This window comes from Pavona decussata, unplaced genomic scaffold (assembly GCF_977016875.1).
Source record: "Pavona decussata unplaced genomic scaffold, jaPavDecu1.1 SCAFFOLD_72, whole genome shotgun sequence".
Lineage (NCBI taxonomy): Eukaryota > Metazoa > Cnidaria > Anthozoa > Scleractinia > Agariciidae > Pavona > Pavona decussata.
This window is the reverse complement of record NW_028145491.1, coordinates 352,195-378,792: the sequence shown is the minus strand read 5'-3', so window position 1 is coordinate 378,792 and position 26,598 is coordinate 352,195. Positions and strand designations below refer to the sequence as shown.

Here is a 26,598-nt window from a genome sequence, read left to right as displayed (position 1 = left end):
TGAAATTTACAAACGATAGGTTTCACAAGATCAGTTTTTGCTTACCCACATACAATGATCCCAGAATAAATACAATAAAATAGTAGAAGTACATTTAATAACAAGACACAACTCTGTAAACGTTCAACCGAAATAACCAGCAACTTAAAAATCTAAGCTTACCAGAAAGATCGCCAATTTTTTTTTCAATTCACACACTCAGTGTAAGCCTAAGAAACTCATCCTGAAAAAAAATATTTTACCTGCACTCGATGTGGTTTATCAGTCCTATAAGCTGCAAACTTACAAAGCTCACAAATGAACTGTTGCGTATAGAGTGACAACGATCGCTATTCCGGCAAGCGTTAATATATTTGTCTTTCTGTCCGTCCGCTTCCTGAACCACTTTTTGGGCCACGTATTCTTGAATACTCCGCTTTTAACGCAGTCGTAACAAAGGCCGTTGGTTTTCCTTGTTCAAGTTCAATTATGTTTCTGCTGGGCTGCTGACAGAATATCTGTTCCTGTTCAACAAAGTAATCTTCAATAAATTCTCTTCCAGTCAGATCAACTTGCAGACTACGCGGTGCGAATGGATTACAAGTTTGCTTCTTTCAGTTCCTTCAACAGCACGAGAAAGGCTGTTTAACTCTTATCTACTTTAGACAATGTTAAGAACGATTTTAAACGGCCATCATTGAATATGAACCACATTTCAGAGTCGATAATTAGAGGAGTTTTTACAAAAATTGTCAGGTCCATCGTTAACTCGACCGTCGCAAGTGTCAACTGTCATTCAGCTTTGTCAAACGCTGCAACATATCGCAGAGGTTTTCGCGCCTTTTCCGTTGAGTCATGTGATTTGAATTGTTATCTTTTTCGTGTTTACTCACTGCAAAAAAAAGCGCGAGAAAATTTAGTTACATTTCGATTCTACGGCGGTTTTTGCTTCGATATCTTTGACAGTCTCTATTTCATTTCTTGTTTGAAACTTCCGAAGACGACACTTTCGGTAAAATGTATTAGCCAATCAGATTTCGATTTGCTGGATTTTGACAATGATTAGCCCAGAGGTCTTGCTTCCTTGGTGCTGACCAAAAGGAAAGCAGCCTCTGGGAACGAGATTGGCCCACATTACGATAACTCGTTCATTGCGCATGCGTGCATTCACGAGTTAAAAACATGAGTCAGGCCATGTGTTTGGTTCATTATGTTATCGTAATGCAATTTCCCGTATAACGATAAGTAGCGTAACACAAGGGAATACATATACGGAAACAACATCACGCTATTTTTGTGACTCAAAATATTCCATTAGCGAGGATAGTTTTAAAACTCTGCCAAGCATACAATGGGAATAAATGAGGCCCATCCTCGTTCCCAGAGCCTACGATCTTTTGGTCAGTGGTTGGATCGTAGGCCCTGGTAACAGCCGATACCGGATGTCGTGAATTTCACGACATCCGGTAGCGCACGCTCACTGTGATAAATTACCATTGCGCTTGCTCAGTATTATTATTGCTCAGTACTCCTCAGTATTATGAAGTAAAGACAAATGCGCAGAAGCGTAGCATTTTTCACCTTATAGCGCATCAGGTTTTCGACAGCCAATGAAAAAAAAGACATTTTTGGATGGACCCAGAGCCACTCGTTCATAATTTAAAAAAAACGTTGGGGCTCTGGGGACAAGAATGAATGAGGCCACATTAAGCATCCAGCGAAAATGCCATTAGGGGCATCTTGTTGAGCATGTGATCGGCAGACTGCGCGTCTCTGTTCATTGACGCGTGACAATTTGAAACAAACAAAATTGACAATTTTCGGACGGTTCTTGTTTTTCTCTGATAATCACCTGAGTAATTATACTAAAACAGTTATTCGCCTCAGGCTTAGAAAATATTGGTGAATATTCCTCTCGACGAATATTTACCAATATTTACTGAGCCTGAGGCGAATAATTGTTAAATATCCTGAGTACACTCGATTGCAGAAACGTTGACACCTAAAAAGCAAAAACCGTGAACGATGAGACTTTATGGATATAAGTGTACAAAATTTATTTGCATAATATTCTATGCTCATGCGACGGTTGATAACCAAAACTAGTTGCACGCGGTGAATGATAGAAACTGTCCGAGCTTTCCTTAAAGTGTCAAGTTGGCCAACAAGGGCCAATTTTAAACACTACCCACAGATCCGTTGGGTCTCATCGTCCATGGTTTATGCGTTTTAGGAATTAACGTTTTTACAATCGAGTGTATACCAGAACTACCACATCGTTTTCTACTTGTTAAGTATCTTAAAGGACTCCGTAAGCTTCTCGACACTCTTCCTTCAGCTGTTAAATGCCTTATATGTCCCTCGATGCTTTAAAAGCATAAACAGGGTGGCTTTTATTTATTTGTTTTATGTGTTTTATTTAGTGTTCTATGTCTTTGTATTCGGTATCATTGTAACAAATTCTTTCCTGAATTGTATTCAGATAACAGACTTGTATGTAATGTGAAGCCACAATAAATAAGAGCATGAAAACGATTGCCACTTATAAATCAATGGTCATACACACTAAAGTATCAACGAGGCAGCTATTTCTGGGTAAGTTTATTTGAAAATGTCCATAAAGTCTTGTGAGAGCTCAACTTTTTGTTTCTCACTGAAATATGTCAAAATGGCTTAAACTCTGTCATTTTTTACCATAACACATTCGAAAGCCTTTCTCGGTTTCGAGCTGTTTATTTATTGTTGGCTGTTTTACGGATTGAGAGCAAGTACTATTTTGTACCGCAAAAGACTTATCGTGAGGCAAAGCCCCAAACCAATGCCTGAGAACACTACATATGATAAACGTGTACAACAATAGAGATCAAGCTTTTAATACAAACCAATACAGCAGACTGTGTTAACATCCTCGCTCCAGGCTCCATCGATTCCGCACATAGTAGACGAAGGACCGCTGAGTTGATGGTCATGAGCACAGAGAAAGGAACAAGTTGAGCCATAATCTTGATTGGACGAGTTACAATGAGAAGGAGAAACACGCACACCACTCCCCAGAGAAAGTTTTTCACACTTGAGTTCTGTTACTGAGTTGCGATTGTGATAGAAATTCAAAAAGTGATTAAAAGAAAAGAAAGGGTAGAGTTAGTAGGCAAATTAAAACTGTGAAATGACGAACTCAGCCAAAATCTCAAGACTACAAATTTTAACAGTAGGATAAGGTTAAGGTAAAAAGGTCAAGTCTTCTTTGAAGAGCCGGATTTATCAGGTCTGGTTCTGGTATCATTAAGTGACTTAAGGGATATTTCCATAACCCTACTAGAGATCCAGTTTAGAAGGAATCGTAGTCTAATTGCTTATTGGAAATCGTGTTTTCTTACTTACCACTGATTTCGCAAACGTAATAATCATAATCACTACATGTCTGGTCGTTCCACACTCCTGCCCTAGGAAACGTTTCCACACAATTCTCCGTGCCTCCGGCGTCGTTAGGTTCTCCTTTGTCCCAGTTAGTGTAATCAGCGCTTGACCCATCGACCCACAGCCACCGTGACTTGTTCCTGGAATCCCTGTGTAAACCAATCCATGTCTTCCGTGCTTTTAAAGGGGTAAGTGCTTGTTGTTCAGCTTCGGTATTCAACACCACAAGCTTTGCTCCTAATTCTTCACAGGCAGATTTCGCTGAATACCACGGTAGTCTATTGTCCGAAAATTCGTAGCAGGAACTGTTAACTAGTAACCAGCCCCTTGGGCATGTCGCTGGAAAGAAAATTTTTCCAGAAATAATTTGACATCTCAATTTTAAATTTACTCGGTTACTTAGTATTGAATTTTCCGCTAAATATTAAGCCCATATTCTGGCACATTACACTCTTTCAGCGAGGAAACTGTTTCTCGATTTAAAGAGACAAAAGGCAACAATAAAATAAAATAAACAAATTATGAGAGACTGGTAATTTTTGGAATCGTCATTAGAAGCGACGTCATTTCCAAATTTAAAGCAGGGAGGAACAAAATCATACTACATCTACTCTCTGATCCAGGTGAGATGAAACCGTATTGACCTGATCGCTTCTGATCCAGCTAGAATGGCAATATAAATTATAAAATAGGGACGTTAACTTGTTTGCCGATTAAAATTCGCCAAATTTCGTCAGGTTGTAAAGTTCCTATTTTGCTTCTAGTGCCAGGATCCCGTGGCCCAATCTATGACCTCGTGTGGAAAGTATTGGTCGTAACAATAGCAGCACCGGTAGTAGCAGCAGCAGCAGCAGTAGTAGTAGTAGTAGTAGTAGTAGTAGTAGTAGTAGTAGTAGTAGTAGTAGTAGTAGCAGCAGCAGCAGCAGTAGTAGCAGCAGCAGCAGCAGCAGCAGCAGTAGCAGTAGTAGTAGTAGTAGTAGTAGTAGTAGTAGTAGTAGTAGTAGTAGTAGTAGTGGTGGTAGTAGTAGTAGTAGTAGTACAGGTAGAAGTAATAGTAGCAGCAGCAGCAGTAGCAGTAACAGTAGCAGCAGCAGTAGCAGTAGCAGTAGCAGCAGTAGCAGTAGCAGTAGCAGTAGCAGTAGAAGCAGCAGTAGCAGCAGTAGTGGTAGTAACAGTAGTAGTAGCAGAAGCAGCAGCAGCAGCAGAAGCAGAAGCAGTAGTAGTAGTTGTAGTAGTGGTAACATTAGTATGAACTGATCGCTGATGTAACTGTGAATCGATGGCAATAATATGCGATAATGTTTTTGTGAATGAATTGTAATACAATGTCCTAGTGATACTGCAAAACTACCAGGGAAAAGTTAAGAAAACTTTAACCAAGACGATTACTCTTTAGGAAGGACTTATCCAGACAGATTACTAGAACTCAAAACAATAAAAGTTGAGCTTAAAATACTGTATGGGCTCTTAGCTAACATTGAGTCTGTTATGTAAGACAAGTCTTATGATATTTTTATATAATAATAATAATAATAATAATAATAATAATAATAATAATAATAATAATAATAATAATAATAATAATATATGATATATGATATAGTCAGGTAATCAGGATATGAAAGAGGTAATGTAGGTAGTCTAAACCATAAACATACTTCTTGCACACTCTTAATATGTGCATACACCTCCCTGCTTTACTAAGAAGATTATCGAACTGCTGGTCCCAGTTTGTGGGGAGAGGTCTCTCCACTTTGCCCCGGACAACCATCTCCTTGGTCTTTGTCAGGTTTATAGTGACCAGGTTGTCTTCAGCCCAACTAAGAACGCTTTCTACTTCTTGGGGGCACACTCCCTTTACCATAATACTTAAAGTTAAGAGCCGTTGTCTAAGAAAACCGGGCAGACGTAACAGATGGGGGTCGGCCGATTTCCTTCTTTTTTTAGCTGTTTTCTACTTTCGGTCAGTGATGTTGAAAGGCAATATTTTTATATTCAAACATCTTATAGTTTTCGAGATCCGACCACCGCCCCCCAAAAATCGGCCGTTACGGACGAGAAATCCGGTAAAATTCAAAGCTTAACTTCGGTAAAGAGTTGACAAATTACTCGCGACTCAAATTCTACCAACTTCGAGAATCTCTTACATGGATAGTTTTTCTCTGATTCTAAGTCATCTCAAACTTTCTCGATACGTTTATTACCTCAAGAGAGGAAAAATTAACTTTTTGTAAGATCGTTTTCTCCAAAAGGCGGCGGTTTATGGTAAAAGAAAATAGTTCTAAGAAATCATTATCATCTCCTTAACACGAACAACGAAACTGAAGTTTGGGATCTACAAAATCAGAAGCGCTTTCAACCTTGATTTCAGGTGCATTTTATCCGTAATATTGGACAAAATAACATGTCACGCACATTGTCACGCACTTTTGTTGACAAAAATTTTGGCAAATTTTAATTTAAGCTGTGGCTCTTTGATCGGCTGCCGAAATAAGAGCCTCAATTTGTATTTAGAACCCTAAACTGGTCAATTATTTCGCTTCTCCAACATATTTAATTTCTGAGTTTTGGGGATGTTTATATTCGATTCTTGTTAACACACCGTACAGCTTTGTCAAACGTTAATTTTTTTTCCAGAGTTTCTGAGAGTAAAAAAATTCTTGGTCTGACAGTGATTAAACCTTAAAGAAAGCGCTTAGTCCATCTATTTTTTTTGGGTCTAAATGGAACTGAGTATATAAAATAATATTTCATAATATTATTCATTTTAAATAATATTATTTTTTAATACGTAGCAACGCACTATATCAAACAAATGGCTCAACAATCAACGAAGGAAATTTCCTGTGTCAGTTTAGCTGATATTGATGCCTCAACTTATCTGTTAATATTTTTGACATTTTGAATTTGCCTTTCGAAATCTACAAATTTCGGAAAAAAAATTCGACAAACATTTATCTCGTCGGAATTCACTCATCGTTAAAAACTGCGGGGAAATGTAATTGTCAATGCTTTCAAATTGCGCACTTTCACCGCATCAAGAGAAAATAGAAGTTCACGATCTCAATGAGCTGCTCGTTTTTAAACGAAAATTCACCCTGTGGTCCAGTTCCGGGACAAAATGATCCCACGATCGTCCCAGTGAAATCTTGCAATCATGATTTACACAGCCATCTTGCCTAGCTTGGTATAAGTGAAAGAACGCGAGATCATCAAACTGTCACGAAGCAATTTACTTGCTTGTCAACCGACCAGTTCCAGTTGGAGCGGGTAAGAAAAAGTCATTCTAACTTTTCCGGCATGAGAAAAGTTTGAGTGGCCAGTCTTCAGTTACCTTTTTTTTTTCCTCCATAAACAATTCCAATGAGAAAGCAATGTTGATACTGTTCATAACCTTGCAAAATATGAAGATTTGCGCGATCTTTATTACAGTGCTACGCGCACTACCGTTGCCACTTGAGAAAGTTTTTGATTAAATTTTGACATATTTTTGACAACTTTTTGACAACTTTTTGCCGGCTTCTATTTGAACCGGCCAATCAAAACATGGGAAATGTCGAGGGCGGAGATGTCAAATCGTCAATTTCATTTCAGCGTCCACTCTCGAGGGATTCACAATTCTCAACGGCAAACGAACATGGCGTTTTAGGTAAAAGTGGAATATGGAGGGAACCGATTTGCTACTTTCCTCCCGGAAAATGTATCGTATGGAGGTCTTATGTGTAGCATCAAGAAATATTGTTCTTCCTTGGCTCACCTAGCTGAAGATAAAATCAGACTTCGTTACCGTGACGAGGATGGCGATATGGTGAATGTTTGTCAAGCGGATGTTTTTGCGTTCTCGGAAATGCTTCGTACTGCGAAAGAAGTGAAAGACCGCGACTACAAGAAAATATTCATTCAACCCAGCGAAATTGACTCTCCATGCCCGCATAAGATGAGACGGCTAGACTTTGAACCTAGAAATCCAAGTACTAGCGACGAACTTAGTTGTTTAGAACCAAAACAGTTGTCGTTCAATTCAACAATGTTGTCGTCAACAAGTTTCACACAAGACGCGCGAGCGAGTTCTACCCGTACCTCAACACTAAATGACCAGAAAGGACTTAGCCCTTTGGATTCAAAACAACAGGAGACGACAGAAAATCTTACAGTTTTGCGAGTCCAGGTAGCTACTGCAAAGGAAGAACTGGGGGAACTTAATCAACAAGGGAAAGAGTACATGACACTTGAGAGTCTACGAGGTCGCGTGTGTAACAATTGCCATGCAACTGGCCATACGAAAACAACATGCCGCAATCCTCCTTGTTCAAATATTGATTCATGTTAAATAAAAGATAAACATCCTGAGCACAAAATGAAGGTCAACGAGCTTCAACGCGAGATCAAATCACTTGAAAATCAAGCCGCTGAAGAAGAGGCAAACATCAAAAGTTTAGCAAGTGCACGTGAGCGCGCAAAAACATCATTCTTTGGTCTGATGCGGCCGAGATTGAAGGCGCAAAATTTACTCAAATATGGTAGTGGAAAACGAATTCACCTAGACCGTGATCTTCTAATTTTGCAGAGAGCGTTGAATAATAAAGTTCCAGACTGGGGTGAGAGCGAGGATTGGAAACTTCCACTTATCATTGACCAATTTCAGAATTCTCTGTTGCACGCGATGATGCCAAAATTCTTGTGACTTTGACATGTTTATTTCTATATGATGTACGGTTTTCTTTTACGTTGTGTTATCGGGATCACAGTTTATATATTTTTGGGTTGAAACACTACAACTGATAAAGAGATAGATATTATTGTAAAGTAAACAAAAGGGAACACAAAGACGAAGGCGGACTCAATAGCCATGTTCTTATTTATTTTTATTCTAAGTTGTACTGTAAGAAATGTTCGTTAATAAATCGTTCTTATTGAAAAATGAAAACTAGAAAACATGTCCACAGTGGCGAAAATACGAGAACGAGTTTTGTGGCGATATTTGTAAAATAGCCTCCGCGATGGCAATTTTAGTTTCATGTTCTGCTAACAGTTGATAGCGACGCAAAAAATCCTTTATTTGACGGAAACAAAATTCACAAGTATTGAAATCAGGATGATATGGTGGCTGAAATAATAACCTTATCCCACAGTCAGCTAGCATGTTCCTCAAAATAGGTTCCACGAACCGTGCATGATTGAATCCACAATTGTCCATTACAACACAGTCTCCGCGTTCAAGAGTTGCACTCCCATCCTGTCGCTCTAGGTGTAGGGCCTCGTCGAAAAAAGTTAATAATTCCATACCGTTGGAAGGGCCATCTAAAATGTTATAAAAATCAACCCCATTTATAGAGTGTAATAAATTAATTGTGTAGTTCGAATTGGATGCGTAGCGTTGAACTTCAAAGGCAGGTTCGCCGAGAACAGCGCTGCCATACTTTCTATTCCCTGTTGTTTTGATTACACTGGATTCGTCGAAAAAGTGTAAGTTTGTTGCCCTTAAGTTCGAAATTTCGGTAAGAAAAGCATCCACCGCTTCTGTCACGCCAACTGAAGTAGATTCGCGTGGGACGACGGTTATTCTCTTCCTTGTCATGGCATGTTGTTTTTGTGAAACTCTGTTTATTTGTGGGATGCTGGGGAGGTCACCTGGGTGAACAACGCCATCAAGGAGTAATCTTTGTCTGATTTCATTTCCATAAATGCTTGGGCTCATGAGTCTGCTACATTCAATGTATTCGGAAACAGTCTGATCTATTTTGGGCTTTACGAGAGTTTTCCTTTGGGCTCTAAGAGCTGTATTCGACTCGTCGTAACGTTTGATGACTTTCCCGACGTAAGTATGACTCACATGAACTTCCCGTGCAATTTGACGTTCACTGTGCCCGTCGTGATGCAGGTCTAAAATTCTATCCCTAAACATCGTCGGCAAAGAGCGACCATTGTCATATATTCCACCGTTGCCGTTTTGTCGTAACTGGACATCAGCTGCACAAAAAAAAAATTGCAACGGACATGCCGGTTGTAAACGCAAGCTTTGAAGAACTGAAAAATTAGAAAAGAAAACTTACAAGCATTTTTATCTTCATTCATGATTAGTCCGACGTTAGATTATACTGAGCAAAGTGAATCGGCAAATTTCCGCGCTTTTTGTTACCGGCGTTAAGTCGTCGCGATTTTATTGGACAATTGAAACAGAAGCCATCAGAAGTTGTCAAAAAGATGTCAAAAAGTTGTCAAAAACTAATCAAAAACTTTCCTAGGTGGCAACGGTTAGGCGCGTAGCACTGTAAGCATCGATCAATTAGTACTTAGGAAAGGAAATGAAATTCTCCAGGTAAATATCCTTTGATTCTTACTGATCTGGCGCAAGTCTTTTCATTTGAAGTGTTTGTTTGGGTATTTTTTTTTTTATTCCAGGTTATTACATATAGAAATCATGTTACCGATTTCTGTAAAAGTAGCTTAAGAAATAGAAGCAAAACATTTCGACTTTTAGAGTTTCGTGTACAAATACTTAAATTATGCCTGATTTCTGTGAAATGTTACCGCAAAATCCTTGTCGTGTAAGGGGTTGGGGGGGGGGGGGGGGTTCAGGTTGGGAAAATATATAGTGATTTTTGCAGTTTATGACCATGCGCCAAAAGTAGATCTCAGTAGCAAGGTTTATTGGTATTCATAAAGAAAATGGGGGTAATAGTGGAGTTTTCAGAGATATTTCAGTAGCATAATTCTAAAAAGATTTATAGTACACATCAATGCATGGCATTTTTTCTCTTTTTTCAAATTGGAGCTAAATGATCTAAGAAGAACGCGTGGTTACCCCCATTTTTTGGATTCCATTATCCCTAGCGGACATTTCCTTTTCCTGGGGAGTCATAAACCGCATAAAAATACCTGTATCGTTTCACGTTTCACATAAAATAGCGTGAACCTTTTGACTTTAGCTTAGCTTACTCGTCTAATGAAGCTGTTTTGCGACTCGCTGTGGTCACTTCATCAAGAAAAGTGCGGTAACAGTGGCAGATCCAGGGGGAGGGTCCAGGGGATCCGGACCCCCCTATAAGACCAGTGGTTTTGTTTGTTTGTTTTATTACTACTTGTTTGACACTAAAATTCTTGCATCGACAGGATAGCATATCACTATTCAATTAGTCGATTTTTTTAAAAAAAATCATTTTGCCATTAAACAAAATTCTAGGTATATTTAGAACAACAACAACAACAATCTTTATTTGCATGACTATAACAAATTAAGTATTGCAAAAGCTATTCGTAGCTAATTATTGATTCGTTAACTAATTCTTAAGATAACTTAAAATAAAATAAAATAAAATAAAGTAACTGAAGTCTTTGCTTATTTTAAACTTTTCATACAGTAGAAGTAATCATTCCGGAGAGAAGTTTATCTCTCAATTCGAAGCACGAGGAAACAAATGAAATTAATTGAGTGTTTATAAAATAGTCTGTTGAGTTCATTATATGCAATAGTAAAGTTTCTTTTACTAATAGTCGTGTAAATGGAAGGCTAGGTTCTATTTTAGAAAAGAACATACCTCTTAAAGAAGAGTAACTTGGGCAATCTAATAAAAAATGAATTTCGTCTTCAATGGTTTTACGGTTGCAAACATTACACACCCTTTCATTACGGGGTATGTTGTCGTATCTTCCTGTTTCAATCAAAAGCTTGTGGCTGCTTATCCTTAGTTTCACTAATGCCTTCCTAGAAGCGTTTTTCCTTGTGAGGTCTAGGTAAGCAGAGGGGCCAAAAGTTTTTTGATTGTGTAATAAAAGCTGAGTTTTTGTGAGTGTTGAAGGGTTTGGTGCCAATAAGAGATATATTTCTTTTTCATAAGATCTATATATTGTTTGATGTTATTTTCATTCAATGTGTTATAATTAAAGTTGGGGAAATTATAGTATTCACTCATCTTCATGAGACTGGAGTAAAAGCTAGTTTGACCGCTATAATGAAGGTCAACAGATATTCTTAGGGATTGTTTTGCTATAGAATGTTCATCCTTTCCTTGGAGGTAGTGTACGTAATTAAGTATCTTTTTATTTATGTCAACGATTAGAGGAAATCTGCCAAGTTCAGCTCTACATGCAACGTTGGATGACTTATTATGTACTTCTAAATAGCGTTTACAGAAATGTAAATGTGTTTTTTCAATTCTGGAGCCTTCCCACGACTTAAAATCTGATTTAACAAAGGCACCCCACACTTCACTATTGTAGGTTAGAATTGGCTGAATCATTGTGTCAAAAATTTTACATGCAAGTGAAGGTTTCAGTGTACTAAAATCAGTGTGTCGTCTTAAGGGCCGTTTACACGACCGAAAAAATTGGAACGGCTCGGATAAAAAGACGAACGGCTCCGACAAAATTTGACGTGTAAACGGTACTTGACCCGTTCTAGTGTTATCCGTTCCGTTCCTAAAAAGGTCCATAGGCGGCTATGGACCCCTTTCGGAACGGAACCGATAAAAAACGGTTCCGTACCCACATTTTTGTTTTCTTTAAAACGTGTAAACGCTCGCCCTTTTTTCGGTACCGTTCTGTTACGTTTTTTCTGAGCCCGTAGTGCTCCACGTCAGTTGTTTAGCATACCATTGACCGTCCGTGTAAGTGCTGTATGCAAGATCAAACCAAGCGCTTGTTCTTGGAATTTGCCACAAGCTCCGTCCGACTGTGAAATGCGATACAAGGGCTGTTAATAGGAGAACCGTAAGCCTTGTTTTTCTCCTAATTCGGTACATTCTCTCAGAAGCATTTCTTTGAAGAATCACTCGCGCTGTCAAACGTGAATTTCGTGTTCTCTTCTTCAGAAGAAACCAGAAAAGTGCTTTTAAATCATATGATAGTCGGAGATACGCACAGTGTATTGTATATGTAAGCGCATATGAACAACTAATCGAAGCAGTTTTGTTTTTATTATTGCGGGCTCTATCGTTACCGGTCTCGAAGAAAACAACGTGTAAACAGCTAGTACCCGTTCCAATGGGCTCTCAAATACCGTGCCTTTTTCTGTTAGGTACATTACAGAATTTGTACGTGTAAACGGGAGATTTCGTCTGGAACCGGTACTTGTTTCTAACCGAGCCGTTCCTTCTCTTTTAACGTGTAAACGGGCCTTTAGACTAAAGAAAGCATGAAGAGCTTTTTGTCGAAGATGTTCAAGCGAAAGCGTGAAATTTCCGGAAGACGAAATACGAGTTCCTAAGTAAGTGTAGTCTTGTACTATATCTATTAATTCATCGCCTATGTGAAAGGTATAATCGCATTTTTTTGTGTTTTTTTGAAAAATCATTATCTTGGTTTTCTTAGGGTTTATATTTAGCATCCATGAGTTGCAAAATGATGATAAACTGTTAAGGCAATTTTGTAATCCCAATTTTGATCGTGACAATATAATTAAGTCATCTGCATAAAATAATGAGCTGAGTTTGGTGCCATTTGGTAGTATAAACGGGTCAGACAAAATATTGTTGAACGAAAAGGCTAAATCATTAACATATATAGATTAAAGAGCAGAGGACTTAAAATGCAGCCTTGACGCACACCTCTACTGTATTGAAAAGATCGCGTTTGACTATTTCCAATTCTAACACAACACGTAGAATTCGAGTATAAACTTTTGATAATTTTATAAAAGCTTCCTCCGTCATTGATTTGTAACAACTTGTACATAAGCCCATCGTGCCAGACAGAATCAAACGCTTTTCTAAAGTCCACAAAACATGCGTATATTTTTGTTTGGTGAGATTTGACATATTTATCTACTAGTGTTCGTAGTGTAAAGACATGGTCTGCTGTTCGGTTTTTTGCTAAAAAACCAATTTGAGATTTATGAAGAATGTTATGCGACTGAACGTGTTCCAGGAGTCTTTGATTGAGAATTGAGCAAAATAATTTACCAAGACAACTAGAAATACAGATTCCACGATAATTTGAGAGATCAGTTTTAGATCCAGTTTTAAAAATGGGTGTAATAAGACCATCGCACCAATTTTGAGGCATTGTACCTGAGCTAAAGGCCTTGTTAAATAGCTGTAAATAGACTGGCATTAACTCGTTTAAGCTAGATTTGATCATTTCATTTTTGATTCTATCTGAATACGGAGATTTCTTGTTTTTTAACTTTTTTGCCGCTTTTCGTATTTCAAGTTCAGATATAAGGTAGTCCAAGGAGTTGGGATGAGTCGCATTTTCTAGTCTATGTAACGCACTGCGAGTCGCTTCTTGGTGCGAATTAAGGGGTTCGTTAGAGTGTAGCGATTCGAAGTGTGACATCCAACTTTCTTCCGATATCGGGGGGTTATTACGTTCCTGAACAGAATCGTCCATCGATTTTAAACAATTCCAAAAGCTTCGGCTGTTTGAGTTATCTACTGTTTTTTCAAGTTCCGAAATCTTTGCATGATAGTATTCTTTCCTCTTCTCTCTCAGGAGGCTTTTGTACTGGTTTAAGACGGTGTGATACTTTTCCCTAAGCGTGATATTAAGGGGGTCTCTATGCTTTAGATTAGCAAGTTTACGTAACTCGTGTCGTTCAAGACGACAATCTTTATCAAACCATTTTTTGTTAGCAGGCAGTCTAACATGTCGTTTTTTAATGACCTTAATTTTTAAACAGCGTTTTGCAGTTGTTAAAATATTATTTTCTACTGCATCGAGGGAGGTGTTGATGTTTCTGTCTGGCCCACTGTCAATAAGAAAATCGTGTATCAATCTCTGTATATCTCTTGATTGTAGCGCGGCTCTAAATTTTTGTGGTGAATTACTTTCCCAAATAAATTGTTTGGGTAAACGAGTTAGTCTATCGTTGGTATTTGTTGTGGCTAAGTGATTATCATTTGTGCCAATATTAAGCTATGCCATTATTGAACTGTGATCTGATAAACTTGACGGCTCTCTAACAATGAATTTCGCCACATGGGGGAATAAATTTTGATCACATACTGCATAGTCAATAACACTGACTCCTAATTTTCCATGAAATGTGGGTCTTCCTAATGAATCACCAGATATTCGACCATTCAGAATTCTTAGATCTGCACTCCGACAGATTTCTAAAAGCTTTTTCCCGTGGTTATTTAAATCGTTATCAAAGCTATTTCGCTGAAAGGCGTATTGTGAAGATTTAGATTGATCATTTACTATAATCGAGTTGCCATCTTGACAAACATTGTCTGGGTATTTACCTGTTCTTGAGTTGAAATCTCCCATGAGGAGAATTGATCCGTGTGAGGAGAATTTTTCGATGTCATTTTCAAGTTCTTCAAATAGTTCAGGAGAGAAGTAAATGGAATTGTACGGTGGAATATAGGCGCCACACACATAGATGTCGTTATCAGTTTTCGTGAATTTCTTCAGAATTTTAAACCATAAAAAATTCGTCGATTGTTTTTCCACTGAGATCCAATCATGAAACTTTGGCTTATAAAGCAAAGCTAGGCCCCCCGAGTGGCGACCACAGTTTCCTGTTTTTACGGCATTTGTAGTCACAACCTTGAAGCCTTCAACTTCAATATTCCCTTTTTTCCAAGTTTCGGAAAGAATTGTGAAATCAGAATTTTTGATCATACTTAAAAAGTCACTATTTCGTAATTTGTCGCCTAATGTCTTTGAAAACAGACCATTGATATTCCAGGCAAAAAAGGAGAGCTTATTAGATTGATTTGATTCCGGCATATCGGTATCCGAAAAGAGAAAATAGAGCAAATTCACCGGATATCCCGGTAAATAGCCCCGCTATGTCACTTAGAGGCAAAGGAAAGTCTATATTAGTTTATAAGGCATTAGAGTAGAGTCTTAATTAAACGCAGTAACGATACCAGTTCCTTGGGTACTTCCACTCCAGAGATCTTGCTATCACCAGACTGATCATTGTAAGGGAGAGATGAAGAGTTGGGCACTAGATGCTCATTCGCTTTTGCAGGCGGACCATTCTGTGCATGAACTAATTTTGACTGCTGCTGCGGAGTGTGGTAGGTCGGTCTGTTGGTTCCGCTGAGGGGACCATATTTTACAGCATTACTGTAGGAAGAATAACCTTCCAGGGAACTTGTATAGGGCTGGCGAAACGATGGTGGTGGATGATGTGTCTCTGCGTTTAGGTAGAATTTGTTCAGGCCGTTTCCAACCGGATTGGTTGGGAATGCATGGATTTCCTCCGTCTTTGGATAAAGTGAACGCGAGGGTGAGGACGAAGAGCGATTCGGTTGGCTTGGAACAGAACGAGGTGGTTGTTGAGCTCGGCCACGAATTGCTGCTACGAGGTTCGCGGCAAACAAGCCAAGGTGCCTTTTCTTAAGGTGTTTGTTGTCATGTAAGACATCTAGTCCTTTGGAGAAGATATTTTCATGACTCAACATGTGGACGTTTGGTAATGTAGAACAGCTGTCAAAAAGTTTCGCGTTTATTTTTGACAGATTGTGCAAGGAGATATCTGCTCGAGGTAGAAGAGTAGAATAGATAATTTTACTTTTTGGAAACATTGTGGATACTTGTGTAATAAAGACGGAGATTTCAGAGATGAAGTCGTCTATTGGTGTGGTCGGCGTTAGATCATTTGTTCCACTGTGGATGAGAATTAGTTTTGGGTGCTCCGGTTCTTTATTGATTTCGTCTTGTAGAATTGTGCGAGCGTGAGTGGTTGTGGGACATCTGAAAAAAGTAAAGTCCTGGCCAGAAGGGAAAAGCCTTTTCTTGTCGACAAACTTTCCATTTGAGTCGCAAAGAAAAACATTTGTCGACCACAGCAGGGAAGCTAGGTGGTTGAGTTGGGATACCATTGCCGCGCTGGTTAGGAGGATTGGTTTTTGGTGAAGTGGTAGCAGTGTTGTTTACCGCATCAATATCCTGTCGACTGTTTGATGTGTTATCAGATTCACCATGATCTTGAAGTGGTATAAATCTGTTCTCTGTAGGGATATTCGGCGTTATTGACGGAGAACTTGTTTCCGTCGTCGAAGGTGTTGGGGTTCCAGGTCTTTTTTCGGAAGTGATGCTTGGCACAGATGAAGCGGATGGTGTGTCTGGCTGATTGATCTCATCCGATGTATGTCTGGTGTTTTGCCAAAGCGCTGTTACTTGCTCTTTAAGAAAATTTATTTCCGCCTTTACAGTATTTTCCGATTCTTGCAACACTTGATTTGTTTTTGTGATTTGCTGAGTTTTTTTGTGCAGAGATTGATTTTCATCTTGCAGTGTCCTAATAACTTTTCATTGTTGAGAAATCATTTCTTGGAGTGATTTAATTTGGGAAGATAGATCAGAGTATCGATCATCGAGTGTTTGCTTTTGTACTTTGATTAAGTGATCTTGTTTAGCGATTTTGTCCTTGATATTCTCGAGATCTCTAGAGCTAACAATTTGATGATGAGTAAAATCCACTTCTAGTTGTCCAAGGGTGTCTCTCATGGATGCAATTGTTTTTAAGCGGTTGGGTGAAACCGTGAGTGGTTCCAGATCTTCCGTTAATTCTGTCAATGTTCTATTTCGGGTGGCTGAGCCATTATCATCATTTTCCCCGTTGTTTGAAGCGGGAATGTCTCCATCTCCAACAAAGTGAATAAAATTTGTAAAGAAATTGTGAAGTGACGATCCAAATAGAGAAAAATCATTATAACGAGGGAGAGAAGTAAGAGGTTGGAGATCGGAAAGTGAGTTTACAATGTTGAGGAGCACGGGAAACTCAAATTTGGTCCATTCCTCGAATTTCTTATCCTAAACTTGAATTCTTCCGGTTGTGCTAAAGACTGCTAGAGCGACCAATTGGTCTTCACCAGAGGATGTAAGTCCGACTAAATGAATAATGAGTTTGTCGCACTTTGATGATGAACTAGGGCTGTCTTGTTCCTCCCATATGACCTTGTAGTCTGCTGCACTTCCATGACGAAAAACACGTGCGTCCACAATCCCTGATACCTGATACCTGATACCTGATACCTGAAATGTAATTTTGGGGGAGGGGTACCCTCTGGTGGTCTGCTCGCCTCTGCTCGCAAAGCAGTATTGCCCGGACCGGGGTTAACAGTGCTCTTCTTTGCTTTTTTTCAACCAGTTCCATCTGCCGTGGTGAAGCATGACATCTTCGTAATTTAGCAGAAAAGTAGCCTGCAGAACAGGTGTATTTTTTTGCGTTTCTTTCAGGCGAGCGGAGGCAGGCACGAGGCGAGCGCGAAGCGCGAGTGACGCACGACGGGACTGGCCTCTCTCATCGCTCGTGACTTGCGCTCCGTGCTTGCCTCCGCTAGCCTGAAAAACGGGAAAAAATAAATAATAATAATAATAATAATAATAAATAATAATAATAATAATAATAATAATAATAATAAAAATAATAATAATAATAATGATAACAATAATAATAATAATAATAATAATAATAATAATAATAATAATAATGATAAAAAGCTACAATTTTGGCAACACGACTAACCTACACCGTCCACACTTCTTTCTGAGTTAAAGGAAAGTCAATACTTTTGGAAACAGCGCACACCAAATTTCCCACTACTGGGAAAACTTATGGAGTGTGTAAGATATGCTGACGGGGGGCCTCGGTTGTGTAGGGGATAAGTACTTTACCGCAAAAAAGTTCCAATAGTATATCTGAATCAAAGTTTGGACCCTCCCCCCCCCCCCCCTCTATCCAAAATTCCTGTATCCGCCTGTGGGTAAGGAGTGAGTTATGAACAATTTTTAAACATGAAACTTAATTTACCCTAGTATGATTTCGCGGAAAAATTATTGGGCTACTTGTTTTCAACAATATGAAAAGAAATATAGGAAGAAATACTTACGTAGTTCTCACGTAGACGGCAAACGCGAAATAGCCTGTCTTCACGTAGAAACAGCAACCGGCAACCGGCAAAAAATAGACGATGAAAAGTCCAAAGACTACTGCAAAGCTGACACAACGTAATATATTTTAAAACAATATTTCGGCTGGCCAAACCAGCCTTCTTCAGGTTTAGATGTTACTAAATTATATAAATGAAATTACAATATATATCATGGAGGATGTTGCAATACATGGGAGCAGCGGAAATGACGTTTACAAGGTGGTACCAAAGGATGAGGAAATAAGTAAAATAAAATAAAAAAAATTACAATTCATCACGTCTATTCAAACCGTGGGGTTCCAAGGTCCCCGCTAAATCTATAAGAAAAGATTCTCTGGCTTTTCTGATTGAATCACGTGAGGAGTGGATAACTTCAAGTGGTATTAGTTGCATGTTAGTGTGGCAGTGGTTAGGTTGAGAAAGAAAATGTTCAGAAACAGTGGTTGGTTTGGATGAAATGTTAGTTTTGTCAACTGGGCGTCTATGTTCGTTGAATCTGTCTTTGAGACGTCGCTTAGTTTCACCTATGTATTGTAAATGGCAGCGGTTACATTGTACCATGTAGATTAAATTTTTGGTGTTACAGGTTATGTGTGAAGTGATGTTACGGGTTTCGCCTGTTGAAGAAAATGTGTAATGTTTAAGACCGTTAGTAATGTAAGGACAAGTGGCGCAATTTTGTCCACAGCGGAAAGATCCTGGTGGTGAATTAGTGCTGTTAGGAGCGGTGACAGTCGGTAGCTGTGCTTTAACTAAAATATCGCGAAGGTTGGAAGTGCGTCTGTAAGCGACGATAGGTGGGTGTTTAAAAACGTCCCTGCAACGGTCGGAGGAAAGTAATATGTTAAAATGTTTGCGTAATATATTAGAGAGGTGAGGAAGTGCTGGGTTATATGTAACGACAAAAGGTATGCGGTTAATAGAGTCGTTACGGTTAGTTTGCAGAGCGTCAGTGCGAGAAATATTAGCAGCTCGTAGGAATTGTGAGTCCAGGAAGGTGTTATGATATCTTCGTGCGAGGAGATAAGCTTTTAATTCATTAATGCGGATTTGAAATGTAGCGTTAGTAGAACAGATACGGCGGATGCGAAGAGCTAAGCTAAATGGAATAGATGTTTTAGTATGTTGAGGATGGCATGATGAATTAAGAAGATGTTGGTGTTTATCTGTAGGTTTAGTGTATAGGTCAGTTTGTATAGTGCCGTTATGTAGAGATACCATTACGTCGAGAAAAGGAACGTTAGATAATGAGTGACTGCTAGTGAACTTAATAGTGGGATGAATATTATTGAGGTAATCGATGAATATTTTAAGATGATCTAGACCTTCAGTCCAAATCATAAAAATATCATCAAGGAACCTCCACCAGGTATGGACATGGAAAGGAGCATTAGAGAGAGCGTTAATTTCGAAAATGCCGAGAAAAAGGTTAGCAAATGAAGGAGCCATCTTAGTACCCATGGCAGTACCATGGACCTGAAGATAGTGTTGCTGATTAAATGCTTGTCACTCTCGACGTTTCATCATTGTACACCAACATTCCAGACAACGAAGGAATTGATGCTTGCCGTCATTTCCTTGAAACTCGTACGGACAAACACATTCCTACTGAGACACTTTGTGACCTTTTACGCATAATACTGACCATGAATAACTTCACATTTAATCAGCAACTACTAACGCTACATTTCAAATCCGCATTAATGAATTAAAAGCTTATCTCCTCGCACGAGGATATCATAACACCTTCCTGGACTCACAATTCCTACGAGCTGCTAATATTTCTCGCACTGACGCTCTGCAAACTAACCGTAACGACTCTATTAACCGCATACCTTTTGTCGTTACATATAACCCAGCACTTCCTCACCTCTCTAATATATTACGCAAACATTTTAACATATTACTTTCCTCCGACCGTTGCAGGGACGTTTTTAAACACCCACCTATCGTCGCTTACAGACGCACTTCCAACCTTCGCGACATTTTAGTTATAGCACAGCTACCGACTGTCACCGCTCCTAACAGCACTAATTCACCACCAGGATCTTTCCGCTGTGGACAAAATTGCGCCACTTGTCCTTACATTACTAACGGTCTTAAACATTACACATTTTCTTCAACAGGCGAAACCCGTAACATCACTTCACACATAACCTGTAACACCAAAAATTTAATCTACATGGTACAATGTAACCGCTGCCATTTACAATACATAGGTGAAACTAAGCGACGTCTCAAAGACAGATTCAACGAACATAGACGCCCAGTTGACAAAACTAACATTTCATCCAAACCAACCACTGTTTCTGAACATTTTCTTTCTCAACCTAACCACTGCCACACTGACATGCAACTAATACCACTTGAAGTTATCCACTCCTCACGTGATTCAATCAGAAAAGCCAGAGAATCTTTTCTTATAGATTTAGCGGGGACCTTGGAACCCCACGGTTTGAATAGACGTGATGAATTGTAATTTTTTTTATTTTATTTTACTTATTTCCTCATCCTTTGGTACCACCTTGTAAACGTCATTTCCGCTGCTCCCATGTATTGCAACATCCTCCATGATATATATTGTAATTTCATTTATATAATTTAGTAACATCTAAACCTGAAGAAGGCTGGTTTGGCCAGCCGAAATATTGTTTTAAAATATATTACGTTGTGTCAGCTTTGCAGTAGTCTTTGGACTTCTCATCGTCTATTTTTCAAGTTTGGCTGATTAGATCTCCTGTGAGATCCAACGTACAAGCAAGCAGGATCTTCGTTCACGGCTTTTGCAGTTTTTAAAATTTTCATTCGGCAAAAAATGGCGGGAAAATCGTGGTCACGTGGTCATTTTTGCCGTTCGTGTTTCACGTATACGCGATGCTTATTAAATCTCTCTGATATTTGTGCAAGCGCCTTTGAGACTAGGAAATTTTTTTGAAAAATTTACCTGGAAATAACTAGCTGTGCCGGGTTGGTTAGTGTTCCGTGACATTAATGTCACCATGGCAACCAAGTTTTGACAACCCGTTTTTCAAGAGAAAGGAAAAATCCTATTTTAAGCTGAAGAAAGATTACTTTTGTCACAGTATTAAACTTTTATGTTTTTAGGTCATATTTAATAGTGTTGTTTTAGTGCCAGTCTGACGTATTGTACGGTGGACGGAAAGCGCTAAATTTTGCTCTCCCCCCCCCCCCCCCATCCGTACTCCCTCCCCACTCTTGTCTTTAATGTCGAATTTGCCTATTTAAGTCTCCAGAAACATTGAAAAAAAAGATGGAATGAAGAATTCAGTGTAATGTTTTGAAGCATTTAAACTCGTGTTTAGTCTGTAGTCATTCGAGGTTAGTCGTGGTCACTCCTGGGCGGGCACTCGAGTGTACTTTGAGACATGACGTTTTTTCTAAGCATTTGTAAGAGCTGTACAGGCCTATTCAAAATGAGATCACTTTGTTGACATTGCGGTGTGCACAATCTCAGTATTAAACCATGAAAACATCTAATTGTTTTTAAAACAATAAAGAACTGAGACGAGGCCTCGATGACGAGGCAATCCCCATATGGATATGCTATAATAAGCTAAGTTCAGTAGAGGTTCTCTACAAAAGCTGTACGTACTTGAATGGTTTACTTATTTAGTACTGGTGGTTCTTCGGTCACTTTGGTCACAATTGTGAGTTTGTGACTGGAAAACGTTTAAATGAAATCAACTTGCATACTTGAGCAAATGAAATGAAATCATGTGAAACCCGAGCCGCTGAAATTGAAAGGTCGTGCCTTTTGAATGAAAATTAGTTGAACCGTCCAGTGTTTTACTCAGAAGTTTAGCAAAATTTTAAAAAGCTACGCGATGAAAAAACCGAGAAAATAAACAGTCATAGCGTTTTACATTTAGGTATATCTATCAAACAAATGTATTGTAAGTGTTTATATCCAAACTTGTAGAATTTGTAGCTAAAGTGTGCGTGACAATGTGCGTGACATGTTTCTTTGTCCAATATTACGGATAAAATGCACCTGAAATCAAGGTTGAAAGCGCTTCTGATTTTGTAGGTCCCAAACTTCAGTTTCGTTATTCGTGTTAAGGGGATGATAATGATTTCTTAGAACTATTTTCTTTTACCATAAACCGCCGCCTTTTGGAGAAAACGATGTTAGGAAAAGTTAATAAACACCAGTAAACACACATGTTTATCTTTTGAATTTTATTACGTGCAAATCATTTTTCCTCTCTTGGGGCAATAAACGTATCGAGAAAGTTTGAGGTGACTTAGAATCAGATAAAAACTATCCAAATAAGAGATTCTCGAAGTTGGTAGAATTTGAGTGGCGAGTAATTTGTCAACGCGTTACCGAAGTTAAGCATTTGAATTTTACCGGATTTCTCATGAGAACCCGCAAGCCATAGTTACAGAGATATCGGTCATTTCAAATGACCGAGTTAAATGCCAGGTAAAATAGAAGACAACAGAAAGTGTTGATGGAATAAGCAATACGAGTCTCCCGGTTTTTGAGAAACGAGTGCGATGTATCAGTCACACTTCAACACTTGACAGTTTCTGAGAAATTTAATATCACCGATTATCGCAACTAAAGCAGCTAAAACAGACTTCATCTGCGGAAAGCGGGCATGATACAACTTTCATGATACAATAACTATAGTATACTAGAACTAAAGGATGAAAGCTTTTATAACATACATTACTTGCAAAAATTTCGGACAATTTTAATTTCGGACAAAAATAGTGTCCGAAATAAAACGTCCGAAATATTAACGTCCGAAATTTTTTGCAAGTAATGTAGCAATCAGTACTCAGTATTGTTGTCGTTTTTTTTTTCATTTTAAATCTTAAACCTAGTCATCGATTCATCGGCGATTCACATTTCCTAGTTGAGTCGAAACGGTCGCTTAGAAGAGGAACTGGTATTTGCATTTAAACTTATTTTCGTGGAGTACTTGCCGAAGGTCATGCATCCTGATTTGAAGCGCTTAGCAACAAGTCTCCCCGCGGTAGGGACTTTTGATCATTTGCCGAGTCCCGGGGCATTCCTAACAACATACGTTTATTGAGGACGCACCAGGATCTAGACCACAAAGTTGTCATAATCTGTTTTAATGTATGCCGAAAGAATATGATCTAAATTTAATCGTCGAGCAAATTATACCTTTTCTGAAATAAAGTGCAATATTTTCCCGGAGTCAAGCGCGCTATAAATCACCTTGAGACACGGTTAGAAGAAACATAAAAAGAAGACAACGTTAGCTTGAGAGTCAGTGAAATCCCGAAGAAAAGCGATCGCACGAGTGTTATTGTCAATGCATTAATTATGGTGAATCTTGAAGAATTTGTATATTCATGGCACTACCATAGTAAACGGTAGCTCTCTATTGGCTTAAATTTACTTTAAGGTATTATCATGTTTGTAAGAAAAAAGTCGAGCCGGGTGAGGGAGTCTTATGTGGACAAAACTTGTCAGATCCCGTGGCATTTGGCGAGCGGTCCTGTTGTGACGAATTGTCTCATTTTCCCTATACCAGATACACTAATTGTTTCGCGATTTTTCGAAGAGGCTAAAAGAACCCGAAAATTGAGTTAAACATTTGTACCGGAAAAAACAAGTCAACTTCTAGACGAAAGCAAAATGCACACGCACTTTTCCAGAGAAGAAACACCAGACTGGTCTTGCACAACAAGCGTTATTTTTTGTGTGTGTTTCGCGGGCGAGCGCAAAACGCGAGGTGAACGCGCTCTACGAGTCACGCGCGACAGGAGTGGTGAGAAGAAAAGAATATACATGTATATGCATACCTCTTTCTTGTTCCATCGTATTAACGATGCTACAGCAAACTGAACAAGGAGGGGACAACCTTAAAAATTTATTTCATGTTATTTTAGAGCATGTATGTAGGGGAGGTTATTCACCGTTCTGATCGATACAAATTGACCGATAGCTGGTTGCACTGGTTACTGCATTGTCACATCATAAATTTAAGGTAGATTCCAACCATTCTGATGGATAAACATAACATAACGCATTATTGTTTTTTTATGTTACATCAGACCGTATAAGGCGTGCCGCCCGCCGCTCTGAAGGATAGAAAATTAAAGGCTGAATTGCTGTATTAGCGTTTTTTATATTACATCAGACCGTATAAGGCGTGCCGCCCGCCGTTCTGATGGATAAAAAATTAAAGGCTGAATTGCTGTATTAGCGTTTTTTATATTACATCAGACCGTATAAGGCGTGCCGCCCGCCGTTCTGATGGATAAAAAATTAAAGGCTGAATTGCTGTGTTAGCGTTTTTTATATTACATCAGACCGTATAAGGCGTGCCGCCCGCCGTTCTGATGGATAAAAAATTAAAGGCTGAATTGCTGTATTAGCGTTTTTTATATTACATCAGACCGTATAAGGCGTGCCACCCGCCGTTCTGATGGATAAACAATTAAAGGCTGAATTGCTGTATTAGCGTTTTTTATATTACATCAGACCGTATAAGGCGTGCCGCCCGCCGTTCTGATGGATAAAAAATTAAAGGCTGAATTGCTGTATTAGCGTTTTTTATATTACATCAGACCGTATAAGGCGTGCCACCCGCCGTTCTGATGGATAAACAATTAAAGGCTGAATTGCTCTACTAGCGTTTTTTTTATATTACATCAGACCGTATAAGGCGTGCCACCCGCCGTTCTGATGGATAAAAAATTAAAGGCTGAATTGCTGTATTAGCGTTTTTTATATAACATCAGACCGTATAAGGCGTGCCACCCGTCGTTCTGATGGATAAAAAATTAAAGGCTGAATTGCTGTATTAGCGTTTTTTATATTACATCAGACCGTATAAGGCGTGCCACCCGCCGTTCTGATGGATAAAAAATTAAAGGCTGAATTGCTGTATTAGCGTTTTTTATATTACATCAGACCGTATAAGGCGTGCCACCCGCCGTTCTGATAGATAAAAAATTAAAGGCTGAATTGCTGTATTAGCGTTTTTTATATTACATCAGACCGTATAAGGCGTGCCACCCGCCGTTCTGATGGATAAAAAATTAAAGGCTGAATTGCTGTATTAGCGTTTTTTATATTACATCAGACCGTATAATGCGTGCCACCCGCCGTTCTGATGGATAAACAATTAAAGGCTGAATTGCTGTATTAGCGTTTTTTATATTACATCAGACCGTATAAGGCGTGCCACCCGCCGTTCTGATGGATAAAAAATTAAAGGCTGAATTGCTGTATTAGCGTTTTTTATATTACATCAGACCGTATAAGGCGTGCCACCCGCCGTTCTGATGGATAAACAATTAAAGGCTAAGTTGCTGTGTTAGCGTTTTTTATGTCATTTCAGACCGTATGAGGTGTGTCACCCGCCGTTCTGATGGATAGAAATTATAAAGCGCTGAGTTGCTGTATTTTTTTATTTTATGTTACATGAGTCCACGACACCGGCATCAACCATGACACTGGCTGTGCATTTTTTTTTTTCATTTAATTATTTTTACGAGTTTGCTTCATAGTCACTTCCTTCATTACTTCACCAGCTGTATAGTTTCGGCTCTTTTATTGCTTGTTTGTAAAATACTGACCTTACTGATAAAAGTGTTCTATATAGTCCCCTCATAATGGTTTTGGTCTGGTGTGAAAATAGATTTACAATTTGGACATTTCGACCAAAAAGTGAATTTGTCGTGCCGCCTGTTCTGAAAGTGAGTATGGATTGTTCCATTTCATCGTAAGTTTAGGAGTGAAATTTTGAGGGCTGCTCTCCTACACTATGAATGTTATGACGCCTACCCGCGGAACAATAATCCGGATGATGTACAATGCGAGATCATGTTAGCCGTGTTTATGTTAAGCTTGAATATTCAAAATTGTGGTTGTCTAGACAAATGCTCTTCTGTGATAACTTACGTCTTCTTGGCTAAGCAAGCCTTACCTTGGTTCTTTCTCTTGTATTTCCTTTATTTCAATGCCTACCATTTCGCATAATTAACACGCGCCAATTCCTTAGCAGAGGAATACGTCCCTCATTTTTTGTCTTCGCATCTGTCTGGCCTCCCTTTCATTAGCGGCCCTTAGCAATCGCTTTCTTTTGTTCCTTGCTTTGCGCATCTTCCTTTTTTTTTTCCTCAAATGAACTTCCAGGCGACTTTCGTGGCATGATCGATCACAATTTCGGAAGGGCGCGCTTTCCTCTCGTTCCCGCTAAACAGTACCGTAATATAATTCCGCGATCGCGTTTCAAGATGCTTGTATATGTGCCCGCGTTTCCACACAGTGATACTTATTATCTAAATTCGAATAGACAGCGGCTTATCGCAAAACAATAGAAACATTAGCTGGGAATGTTTTGTTCCGGAAGTGAAT

At 39.0% G+C, this 26,598-nt stretch overlaps 2 protein-coding genes and 1 long non-coding RNA gene across 3 annotated transcripts in view; 1 reads left to right on the top strand and 2 right to left on the bottom strand.

Annotated features, from left to right (window-relative positions):
• The window catches only part of LOC146476769 (uncharacterized), a 178,435-nt gene that overhangs the window by 59,419 nt on the left and 92,418 nt on the right, over nt 1–26,598 (top strand). The gene's annotated exons all lie outside the window — the stretch shown is intronic.
• The window catches only part of LOC146476771 (macrophage mannose receptor 1-like), a 98,734-nt gene continuing 74,986 nt past the window's right edge, over nt 2,851–26,598 (bottom strand). Inside the window, exons 7-8 of the mRNA XM_085113837.1 lie at nt 3,361–3,735; nt 2,851–3,062 (exon numbers count right to left, since the gene is read on the bottom strand). Coding sequence (XP_084969963.1) covers nt 2,851–3,062; nt 3,361–3,735 — 587 coding nt within the window. The remainder of the gene's footprint in view (nt 3,063–3,360; nt 3,736–26,598) is intronic.
• Nucleotides 6,976–9,504, bottom strand: LOC146476777 (uncharacterized). Its single transcript, XM_085113930.1, has 2 exons — nt 9,450–9,504; nt 6,976–9,366 (listed from the first exon to the last, which is right to left on the bottom strand). The coding sequence occupies exons 1-2, from the start codon at nt 9,469–9,471 to the stop codon at nt 8,324–8,326; spliced, it is 1,065 nt and encodes a 354-aa protein (XP_084970056.1). The 5' UTR covers nt 9,472–9,504; the 3' UTR covers nt 6,976–8,323.

What these genes read in the sequence shown, in the direction of transcription:
- LOC146476777 (XM_085113930.1), bottom strand. Translation starts at nt 9,471, where the DNA reads ATGAATGAAGATAAAAATGCTT. An exon ending in GAATGAAGATAAAAATGCTT is followed by an intron (nt 9,367 to 9,449) that starts GTAAGTTTTCTT and finishes TTTTTTGTGCAG; the next exon opens with CTGATGTCCAGTTACGACAA.